Source organism: Rhagoletis zephyria, unplaced genomic scaffold (assembly GCF_001687245.7).
Source record: "Rhagoletis zephyria isolate East Lansing unplaced genomic scaffold, Rhagoletis_zephyria_1.1 Rzeph_scaffold_00774, whole genome shotgun sequence".
NCBI classification, from domain to species: domain Eukaryota; kingdom Metazoa; phylum Arthropoda; class Insecta; order Diptera; family Tephritidae; genus Rhagoletis; species Rhagoletis zephyria.
Genome location: NW_016157858.1, coordinates 181148 through 193598, shown reverse-complemented (window position 1 = coordinate 193598; position 12451 = coordinate 181148). Strand labels below are relative to the sequence as shown.

The following is a 12451-nucleotide window of genomic DNA, read 5'->3' as shown; positions in this document are numbered from 1 at the left end:
TGTATCAAAACTTTGACATACGGTATTAGCTCAACGTTTGATATACGTGATTGGGCGAATTGCGAGCCTTCAGAAGAGTAGGGCAAGCAGCACCATCTGGTTGTCAGGTGCACAACTTGATAATAAATTGCGAGAAAAAAATTTATTTTGTGGTGCATGCTATACAGTGTTGCCAGGTGATTGTATTGAGAAAGCGTCAGTTTGGTTATCAAAAAACGCCTTTTGCATGTAAAAATCGTCAACATGTAATAAAAATTTTAATAAACTGAACCAGGAAGCCTTTGGATTTTTTTTTCATTTATGCTAGCATCTGATGCTGTATGTAAGAATAAAAAGTTTTACGTTTTTTTTTTTACGAATTTAAAAGTTCGTATTTCTTTTAACAAAAATATTTTAATTGGAATAAAATCACAGGTTTATCGTAATTTTTTTGTTCTCAAACTGCAAGTTAACTATGTGCATTAAAAACTGTTCATACTCACTTAGTTTCCACCTGGCAACACTGATGTACTATTTACTGGCTTAGCCCGGTCTCGAACCCATAGTGAGGAAATTTTCTTTCGCCGTGCCAGGCCAAGTGGTGAAACTCACCACAAAACCACAAATGACACATTTTACGAGATTACAAATTTCACGGTGTGTTCGGGGAAATAGTGATCGAAAAGTTTGTACTACATAATGGTCTGTTCGATGCAATAGCAAATGGCAACAAATGTAATGGAATAAAATCTTATAGCGATGGTCACCTTCCACAGATCTGTTTTATACCCAAACACGAAACCTTACGCTCAAAGTCATAGAAAATAAAGAAGACTTTAACCGCTTTTTAAATTGAAGCTTTTTTATAAAAACGCCACTTTGTAGAGCTTTGTAAGTCTATTTATTTTTTAAGAGTAAGACCATTAGTCTATACTTAATACCGCACAAGTACGCGGAGACTGAAAGTCTGAATTGGCCCAGTTTTGTACTTCACCAAGTCAAAACAAATTAAATAAATAAACAAATAGTATATATATATATATATATATGTACATAAGTATATCACACGTATATATAAAATGTGCTTTCACGAGACATACAGGCATACATATATTCGCCACTTGCCACCCAACCCAAAACTAATAGTACGTAACTTTTTACACCTACGGACATAACTACGAGACTCATTTACAGAATGACTCGTTTCTCGGCTAATCGCGCACATGCGGAAGAACGCGCTAATAAATTCACGGTTCTATGCCGGCTATGCGGCGGAGCGCATCGCATTCGACTATGCCCCCTTTACCGCGGCAAAGCGGTCGAAGCAAGGCTGCGTGCAGTTCTGCTGTATAAATATTGCCCAAACTGCCTCTCGCACCCAGCGAACGCGATCAACAACGGCGAGAGCTCGGACGGGGCACTCTCTATCGACGTTACGGAGCAGACGAAGTCGTGGGCGCAGCAGGTCGAAGAGGAGGAGTTGGAGGAGTTAGAGAGGACAGACTCTTCCCCACATGAGCGACAAAAGCGCAACTCTGGAACTGGCACACCGAGACCGTTAGAGCAGTTACAACCACGCGCGGGCGACGCAGAAACTCGTTCTTTCCGCTCGCCAACGCGTACACAACACAACTGGCGCGACGCGGAAACTCGTCCTTTCCGCTCGCAAAAGCAATAACTTCCTGAATGACTGAAAATTTCATTCTGGATTTGGCACGTGTTAAGTTTGTTGTGGTTATTAAATTATTAGTGTTATTACATTCATTCATTTCATTTTCAGATTCGGAAATTAAGCGTGGCTGTTGCCGGTATTCCACATTGGTCATTTCCGAGCAACAATTTCAATTTTGCAAATGATTTGTAAAAGTTTCTCGCATGTAATGCCTTGGGAGCCGGATAAGCGCGCATACGAAAAAAAGCTACTGAATCCGAACTGGTCATATTTAGCAAAAAAGGCCTTGCATGGACAAATTTTAACTAAGGCCAAGAAACAAGCAAAATGTCCCGATTGCGAAGCGCCAAATGGTGGCGGAAAGAAAGGTCCAGGCTTACTAAGGATCTTACATGATTCCTGCACGGGTAAAAAGCCAGACGATATCATGACTGATGCGCTAAATGAGTTATTGCAGGCAACGGAAAATAATCGCGAGCTGCAGCAAATGTTAACAACCTACAATCAAGTGGAGGAGTTAAATCCCTTAACTGTTTTGGAGTTGTTTAAAAACTATACCCAAAAGCAATATACCATTACTCGGCATGACTTCAGATAACGCCAGCCCAGCAAATCTAATTGTAACACACGTTTTTTGTACCGCCTGTCTGCATACGACCTTCGGTGCTGTCCGAAGTTAAAGTCTTAGAGTAAGTGCAAAAGAATGGCTTATCGAACTTCTCATTTTCATAAAGAAACTTTGTTAGTTCACTGGATGATACCCAAATTACATCGACCAGTAACGATATTATGATGCCAAGTATGAGCTTTTGTGTTTTGTTTAACATTTTCCCTTTTACACAACACACTGTGTGGGCGTTCCCGTCCGCGTCGGCGTCGGCTCGCCGGAGTATAGCGTGGGGCGACGCGCTCGTATAGCTGTTCAACTTTTGACCTGACCGGCTTTAATGGATTTGGCACGTGGTAAGTTTATAGTAATTATTAAATTAATAGTGTTATACTTTATCACCGCTGCCAAATTGGTGCTTTTCGCACTAAATTTAGTGCTTTTCTTTATCCAAAACGCGAAAATTTTTTAGCCTTTGTTGCAGGAGTGTGAGCACTGCATTGCTACAGGCCACCTTCTTCACAAAATATTCACATGCATACCAATAGGTTTGCATTATATGTATATTTATATATAGACATTCTTTAAGTTTAATACCTATTCATTATTTTTATTAAAATGGAAAGAAATTCTGAAAAACCACTTTATTTTGGAAATTTTAAAACAAAACCGAAAAACTGATTCTATGTTTTCCCTTTTAACTGCTGCTTATACCTGGGGCATACCATTTACAGTTAATTCCACAAGTCATGTACTATAAAAGCTGGATCTACATTAGATTTATTAGAAATCGGCTGTTGTAAAACTAGCGATCACGTTATATAATTTTGTTTATTGAGTTTCAAAATGTACAAATATGTATCAACTTATACTGGGCACAGTTTACTAGCTGGGAATATTTTCTAGATTTTATTTGTATGTTTCGAACTTATTAACGAGCAACCAGTTTTAAATTGCTTTCAATGAAACTGAGATTTTGATTCTTTGATGCTTGAATTATCGTTTGTGATTTTTTAATCGCAGTCAATTGTTCTTCTCAAAGCACTTGAGACTCCCGGACTATGTATTGCAATATGCACACCGAGGGTAAAATGTTTACCATAACACAAAGGAACAAATTCGTTGCTAAGTTGCCTTTGTGCATATCGTTAGTATACAAAAAAGCCACGACTAACTGAAAAATTTTATATTGCATAAGATTAGGATTTTGGATTTTTAGTTAGTTACGGTTTTTTATATATCAGCGATGATGTGAGATACGCCCTTTCCGTACTATACTAACGATATATGTATGTATTTGTGAATATACATAAGTTTTGTAATTCTTTTGCCTGCTGCATTTAAAATTTTTCATAACTTTTTGTAAAAGTATGGAACAGTGCCCACGTGTTCTATTGCTTTTAAAACTTGGTTAATGGATAAAATTCATTGATCGCTTACACTCGAACAGTAAACAATGTGCGTGCGAAAATTAAAAACTATGTAAATGCTCTGCAACTCTTATAAAAATGTGAAACAAGAAAAATATTCATAATTATACATTTAGAAGGTGTTGTATTGTAAACATTGAAATTTACAGTGAAAGCCTCAATTGAGCATGCGTATGTGCGCTCTTAAAAAAAACGAAACATTATATACATATATAACTAATTAAAAGCTTTAAAATAAAAACTATGTATGTTTACTTTTGAATACGGCCTCATCGAGTGCGCTATAAGGACAGAGATATAAATACTTGAAAGAAATATATATCTCGAATTAAATCGGTTTTTTTTGTTAATGCGGTTCTTGCGTGGGTATCAAAAAGGTAATAATTTAAAAATTCACAGCTCCAACTTAGAAAATTAGAACCAATTTCGCCATTTCTATACATTTTGAACGTATGACTTTGATCACCTGTTAAAGGATCAGAGATGGTCGGTTCCGTGTTACCAGATCGACCCAGGGCTCTTGGGTAAGAACCATCACCTTTTTTTTTANTATTTGGTGTTTGAGAATGCTGAACTCTGAAACGCCATTGACATTTGAGATGTGGGATTGCGTAGGGAGTAAGAAGTGGAATAGGTGGGTTTTGTGAAGTGGAATACAGAGTAGGTAGGAAGTTTACTGCGAGGTGGTGCTATTTTCGTTGTAGGGCGGAAGTAGGACCAATTTTGCAATTGGCCTTCTGATTTCTCCCTTAGCTGTTTCGATGTCGACTACTCTTACTCGGTTGTCGGAACCTGGATGTAGCTTGACTATTCTACCCAATCTCCATTCGTTTGGTGGCAGGTTTTCCTCTTTAATGACGACAAGGTCTCCTAGCTTTAAGTTGGTTTGTGGATGTTTCCACTTGATGCGTTTCTGCATCTCGGTGAGGTATTCCATTTTCCATCTCCTACAGAATGTCTGGTGTAGGGCCTTCAGTTTCTGCCATCGATTTACGATTGAGGCTGGACTTTCATTTACATCGATTTCGGGTGGGGCAAGAAGATGCCCGCCGACCAGAAAATGACCGGGGGTAAGCGGCTCCAGGTCAGACGGTTCGTTTGAAGAGGGGCTTAGTGGTCGTGAGTTGAGACAAGACTCAATACGGCATAAGAGTGTGGTGAACTCTTCAAAAGTATATTTGTGGTCGGACGCGACCTTTTTAAAGTGGGTTTTGAAACTTTTCACCCCAGCTTCCCACAAACCGCCCATGTGAGGGGCCGCAGCGGGTATGAAATGCCACTCTAAGGCTTGATGGCTGTACTTAGTGAGGGTGCTATTGCGTGCCTCAGCTAAAAATGCTTTGAATTCCGATCGTAAAGATCGTGAGGCTCCGACAAAGTTAGTACCATTGTCGGAGTAAACGTTTTTTGGACATCCTCGTCTAGCAACGAATCTTGCGAAAGCGGCTAGAAAGGACGCGGTGCTAAGGTCGCTGGTAGCTTCAAGGTGAATGGCTTTCGTCGAGAAACAGACGAAGAGACAGACGTAGCCTTTTGACATGCGACATCCTCTGCCCCGGTAGGACTTGATGTCGAACGGGCCCGCGAAATCCACCCCCGTGTTTGTGAATGCACGGGAAAAGGTTGTGCGTTCTTTGGGAAGGATTCCCATAAGTTGAGTTTGCGACCGTTTCTTGTGGATCGTGCAGACCTTGCAGTTATGTATGACGGACCGTATCAAGTTTTTCACTCTGGGAATCCAATACTGCGATCGGATAAGTCGCAGCATCAGCTGGTTTTCTCCGTGCACGGAAATTTTATGGATAAACTGGACCAAGAGACGGGACATCCTACAACCATACGGAAGAATGATAGGATGACGTTCATTGTAGGACAGATCGCTAGATGCGCTCAGACGACCACCAGCCCTCAGAATCTCATCTTTGTCGATGAACGGGTTAAGAGGCAGGATTTCACTTTTTCCGTCGATGGATTTTCCAGATTTTAACCTTGTATATTCTTCGCTGTAATATTGTTTTTGACAAATTGTTATTAAGCGTTGGGTCGTTGTTTTAATTTCGTTGGCCGAAATTGAACGACACTCCGCTTTAAAGGAAGATTTCGTTTTGGGATTGATTCTTTGATAGAATCTCATAATATAAGATATAACTCTCAAAGCCCGTGATAAATCAGAAAATCGATCGAGAATGTCGTGAAAGTCTTTTACTTTTGTTGTTGCATGAACATGCACCCTTTTTTCTTCAATGGTTGTGTCAAAGTCCGATTCTTGTGCTGGCCATCTCGAATAGTCTTCTTGTAACCAAGAAGGACCCTGCCACCACAAGGAGTTGTTGACTAGATCACTCGCCGAAAGTCCTCTACTCGCCAGATCTGCTGGGTTTGATGCCGAATCCACATGACGCCAGTTTTCGGTTCCCACCTTGTCTACAATTTTTGTTATTCGGTGAGCAACGAAAGTTGACCACGAACACGGTGGTTTCCGGATCCATGCGAGGACTATTGTCGAATCTGTCCAGAGATTTATTTTCAAATGTCCAAGACTCAGATTTTCGACGACCGCTTCTACGGTTTCCGAAAGCAAAACTGCGCCGCAAAGTTCTAAACGGGGTAACGATACTGTTTTGACGGGCGCTACCTTTGTTTTTGCCATTAGAAGGCTGACCACAACTTTTTCCGCAGTCTTAACTCTCAAGAAAACAGTCGCCGCGTATGCTTTCTCCGAAGCGTCGCTGAATCCATGTATTTCGGCGTCATCTGTTTGCGTAAAGTGAACCCATCTTGGTATGCGAATGGTATTAATGTCCATGTAGTCGTGCATAAATGCCTGCCAACGGTCTAATGTGGTCGGAGACACGGTATCGTCCCAACCAGTTCCCTCCAACCAAATATTTTGCATAATGATCTTGGCGACAATTACCACTGGAGCGAGCCAACCGAGCGGGTCAAACAGTTTGGCGATAGCTGAAAGTATCGCTCTTTTAGTGATGACGTCACGATTTTCTATTGGTTTTGCTGTGAAATAGAAGTAGTCAGATTTGGCATTCCATCTGATGCCAAGTGCTTTTACCGTACTAGACTCTTCAAACTCTAGAAAATCGTCGGTGAGTAAATGAGATTTCGGTATACCTTCAAGTATTTTACTGGAGTTCGAAGTCCACTTTCTTAACGGGAACCCTGCTGAATCCAGTACCTGTAGTATTTCTTCTCGAGCTTTAATCGCTGCTCCGATGCTGTGTCCTCCAGCAAGTACGTCGTCCACGTACATACACTTTCGCAAAATTTCGGATGCGATTGGAAACGAGCTCTCGACCTCATCAGCTAGTTCATGCAATGTCCTTATCGCGAGATAAGGAGCACAGTTGATGCCAAAAGTCACCGTTTTTAATTCGTATAAGCTAATTGGTTCTCTTGGGCAGGTGCGAAAAACTATGCGCTGATATTTCGTTTGATTCTCATTTACAAATATTTGCCGATACATTTTCTCTATATCGCTGTTGAAGACGTATTGGAACAGTCTCCAACGGAGTATGAGGATCGTTAAATCGGCCTGAAGTACAGGACCTGGAAGGAGGACATCATTCAAACTCATGCCATTAGCGGTTGGGCATGATGCGTTGAATACAACCCTGACCTTTGTAGTGGTACTTTCTTCCTTTAAAACGGCGTGGTGCGGTAAAAAATAGCAGTCCGTTGAATCTGGTGAAATGTTTTTGTTAATTTTTGACATATGTGCTAGTGTCTCGTATTCAGATACAACCCGGTTGTACTCTGTTTGAAGGACAGGCTTTTTCGCTAGTCGCGTCTCGTTCCGGTAGAACTGAGAGCATGCACTTTTCATCGAAGGTCCTAAGCACACATTTTTCGGAAAATCCCGTTTAAAAGGTAGAGACACAATGTATTTTCCATCGGTATTTCGTGTTGTAGTTGCTTTGAAGAGCTCTTCGCAGTATTTATCATCTTCGTTGATGCCTTTTTTCTTTGGGACATCCTCCAGCTCCCAAAATGCAGCTAGCTGCTTGTCCAACGTGACTTCGTTAAAATACGATACGATATTGTTAGTTGGACTGACTGAATCCGCGCGACCAGTCAGTATCCAACCGAACACGGTCTCTTGCGCGAGAAGCGTATTTAATACGTTCTTCCTCATTCCGCTTAAAATTATTTGCGGGTAAATATCTCCTCCTAAGACCAGGTCAACTGGCTCATTGACGAAGAATCTTTTGTCCGCCAAGACCAAGTCTGGGAACGATTGCCGCGTCATTGCGCTTATCTGACAAGTCGGAAGATCCCCGGTTAATTGTGGTAAAACCAGCACAATTGCTTCTATATTAATTAACGGGTCTGTGGGTGACCGAAGTTGAATAGCACACGCTTCTTTTACCTGCGCAGATACAGAGTTATTGATGCCCGAAACTTGGGCATGCAAGCGTTTTGATGGCAGGTTGATTCTCCGTTTGAGTCTCTCAGTAATGAACGAGCACTCAGAACCAGAATCTATAAGCGCTCTAGCCGAAAAATGTATACCATTATAGTGTATGTTTACGCGTGCTGTTCCTAACAAAACTCCTTTACTTGTATTTGCGTAACAAGAATTTACATTTGTAACCGATTTGATGTTTCCTTTTTCAGATTCGCGTCTTGATTGAGCCTGGTTTGGAGTAGATTCCACGCTACCCGATGGATCAGTTGTCGCTTTTGGCTGAATTGGCATATGGAGCAACTTGTGATGTCTCGAATGACAAGTGCTGCAGTTAAATGAGCTGGTACATCTTGAGACTGTGTGCCCAGCAGATAAACAATTCAAGCAACTGCGAATGCTCTTCACGTAATCTACTCGCTCCGTCGGCTTTAGACGCAAAAATCTGTCGCACTTTGATAGCTTGTGTACATTGCTGTTGCACATTTTACATGTTGCCTTTGCTACACTGGCTTGAAAGGCGCCAAGCTTTTTTGCAGGCGTCTCTGCAGAATTCCGAGAGCTTGGTGGTTTAGGTTTCGAAACTATATCTCCCCTAAGACCTGTCACGGTTTCCAGTGTTTGAAACCGATTGGATAGGAATTTATCCATATCTACCCATTTGGAAATCTCAGTTTTATTTTCTATGGTTTGCTCCCATAGTGCCAGTGTCGTTTCTGGCAGTTTTGTCGAACACAAATATGTGAATATTGCATCCCAATTTGAAACATCAATCTGATGACACTGAAGCGACGAGATGCAATTATTTATGTCGCGTTGCAGTTTCTTGATGGAGCTACCGCATTCACTCTCAACTGCGTTTAAATTAAATAATACCTTTAATTGGGCATTGACCAGGATACGTTTATTTTCGTACCTGTCACAAAGATTTTTCCAGGCCGCACCAAAGCCATCGTTGGTTAATGGGGATCTCTGCACTATTTCCTTGGCCTCCCCCTGAGTTTTTTGCCGGAGGTGATACAGCTTCTCAACTGGGGTAAGGCGCTTATTTAGAATGTATATAGCCGTAAACATATCCCTAAACGATGGCCACGAAAGATAATCTCCTTTAAAAATGTCTGTGTCGCAAGGAGGGAGATGAATATTAAGCTCGCGACCTGACTTGTATTCGCTTTCCTTTTCAGTCTTTGCGAGTTGCTCTGAAAGATCAGCCATTGCTGCTTGGCACCGCAAAAAACTGAAGTAGGTGCTTTTATACTTCTTTTTAATTGCTGCCAGGTCTTTGGTTTCGAGCTCTTTTGATGCGCAAAGTTCATCATAAGACCCTTTTACCTTTTCCCACAGAGCCTTTAATTCATCCTTTTGGAAAGTTAAGGAGTGCTTTGTGTGCTCTGATGGCTGCATAGAGTTGTAGTCAGATTCGAATTCTGTTACTGAATCTGCCTGACGAATAAAGGTGTCCATTTTTGACCAAAGGCAACTGAGGTGGACGCAAGACAAAAGATTTCTTTGTGTGAATCGCCGCTTCTTAGAAAAAGATTGCCACTAAAAACGCTTCGCCCGAAATAAGTCTAATTCTTATAAGAACAACAAAAGATAACTTGTGTATTTAAATAACGATTTATTTATTTTCCAGCCAAATAAGACTGTCGAATACGTAATTACGTATGTGTATGTGCGTATATGCAAAAAATGTGCAAGTCACTCGCCACCCAACTTATCAAATATGTGATATACGTGTGTAAATAATTGATATTCAAAATATGCAGTTTATTTTAAAAATTTCTTATGAAGAAATTGTGTTTGTTTAAGCGCGGCTGTGATTTTATGCAACCAACAAATAAATGGGGGAAACAACCCAGTGAAGTGATCAGCAATATGTACAAGCGCGCCACTAATAATAGACAAGTGCAATGTGAAAAGAAACCAAAGGAGTTTCGCAAAATCTACTTGAAGTTACGCGATTAATAAAATGCAAATAAAAGTGAAAGCCAGTAAAATGAGAAAAAACTAAATTCTGTGCTTTGCAAGAAAGGAATAAATTTTATCAATCTTGTGCTTCGGTAAATGCGACTGGTATTTTTACACAAACAACACCGTATCACGAATCAAAATGGACGTTCGCGAAATTCGTTAATGTTAGCCGGTACCCCACTAAAACGTGAAAAGTGTTCTAATTTTTATTTAAAAAAAATAATAAGCACTGAGTGTTTTCTCCCCTTTTTTGCTTTACACAATAATCACGCGCGTTTTTTTCCAAAATATGTATATCACCACAGTTTTTTATTTATTTTTGACGATTTGTACACACACAAGTGCAATGAAATTAAACCACGTACCTTAATGTGTTGTTATATGCCGTGTAGTGCGATATGCTGCTTTATTAAAAAATGTGTTGCTGACACTAGTGGTGCTGTGATGCAAACGTGATGCTGTGATGCAAACCAAAACGTTGATTTGATGAACAGCCGGTTGAGCGATGAACCAAAAAACGCTGCTTGTGTAGCAAACCAAAGAAAAAACGCTTGATGTGGCTCTTGTGGCACGTTGGTTGTGGCAGTTGCTGTGATGCTATGTGGACGAACGTGATGCTGGTGGCGATCGGTTGAGGCAGTTGAAAAAACTCAGATGAGATGCTGTGTGGACTGTATAATGTGGTTACTTTTTAGGCTCGAAGACCAATATTTACGCAGGTGGCGTCGCACGAAGATGGAGCGCACCAGCGTAAAGTTAATGTAACGAAAAATAAGAGTAAATAAAAGACACAGTGGTTTTAGTACAGTGAAATCAAATTCGTTTTATTTGTAGTTATCTGTGCTTTTAAATATTTTCATACACAAAAATTGGCTTACCAAACGAGGTGTGACAGCTGCGGTATCTCCTTTCAGACGGTCTTCTAAGAAGTGAAAAAGTGCCAACAAACGAAAAGGGATGTAGCCCACCGCACAGTAACTTTCGTTAAGTATAAAATCTTTTATAGCGCAACATACAAATATTAGCGGAGACTAAAAAAAAAAAATACAAAATTTGAGACTAAATTTAAGTCATATTACTTGGTGAATTTATATAAAATGTATTTAATAATCGTATAAGGAAAAATACGTAAAAAAAGAAAAGATAAGCGATATAAATAGAATTAATGAAATAAATTACAGATGATGATTAAAACATTGATTTAGATGGCCAGTTTAAACCTAATTTTGAGAAAAATAATTATAAATAACTTGTCTGTAGTTGCTTTGGTTCATANTTTAGATGGCCAGTTTAAACCTAATTTTGAGAAAAATTATTATAAATAACTTGTCTGTAGTTGATTTGGTTCATAATGTTCTTCGTAGCAGCCGGCATGGAGTTCCAAATACGTATTGCATTGACGAAGAACAGCCTTGTTGAACTCACATAATTAAAGTCTGGCACAACCAAATTACACGAGCGTGCAGATTTGCAAAAAACAAGTTTATTGTATAAGTAAGTGGGTGTCTTTGTTGATATCAGACGATATAAGAATATGCAGCTTCTAGCTTTTAGGTAGTCAACTATGTTACAGCCTAACAGCCGAGTTCTCCAAGCAGAGATGTGATCATATCTACGCAAACCATAAACGTAGCGCGTAACGTGATTGAAGACAACATCAATTTTGTGGGCAGAACGTGAGTCTAACTTATTATAAACTAATTCAGAATAGGTTATAATTGGTAAGATTAGCTGCACGGCAAGTTTTCTTCTAATGTTAACGGGCGTAAACTTTGCAGATTGCGCAAAACACAATAAACCTTACCTACCACAGAGTTCTTATGATCAGTACATGTCATATTCGAGTTTATAATAAAGCCAAGATTTTTAATTATATTAACGGTTTTCAAAGTAGTGTTACCAATGCAAAGTGGAGGAATTTTGTCACTAGGGAATTGTTTTTTTGAGATTGGCAACACATACGATTTATCAGCATTCAAACAGAGTCCATTGGCAATCGTCCAGCACAAAATGTTTGCAAGATCACTATTAACTTTACGAGAAAGATCACATCGATTACTAAAACTACCAGACAAATATAACTGAATGTCATCAGCATATGCATGCATACTTACAAATTTACAAACAAGAAACACATCATTAATAAAAAGACTAAATAGCAAGGGTCCAAGAATGGAACCCTGTGGAACACCAACACTTATATCCCTTGACTCCGATACTTCATGTCCAGTGCTTACATATTGAGATCTGCCAGCCAGATAACTTTTCATTATCGATAAAGAACTATTACTGAAGCCAAAATATTCTTTTAGTTTAAAACATAGCAAAGTGTGGTCAACCGAGTCAAATGCTTTGGAGAAGTCAAGTAGACA

General features: G+C 39.8%; 1 protein-coding gene across 1 annotated transcript; it reads right to left on the bottom strand.

Annotated features, from left to right (window-relative positions):
• Window positions 1–4361: 4361 nt before the first annotated feature.
• On the bottom strand, window positions 4362–11058 carry LOC108361480 (uncharacterized). The gene is made up of 2 exons (XM_017614099.1): window positions 10958–11058; window positions 4362–10750 (listed from the first exon to the last, which is right to left on the bottom strand). Exon 2 carries the CDS (start codon window positions 9567–9569, stop codon window positions 4362–4364), a length of 5208 nt encoding a protein of 1735 aa, XP_017469588.1. The 5' UTR covers window positions 9570–10750; window positions 10958–11058.
• Window positions 11059–12451: the final 1393 nt, after the last annotated feature.

What these genes read in the sequence shown, in the direction of transcription:
- LOC108361480 (XM_017614099.1), bottom strand. Translation starts at nt 9,569, where the DNA reads ATGGACACCTTTATTCGTCAGGCAGATTCAGTAACAGAATTCGAATCT.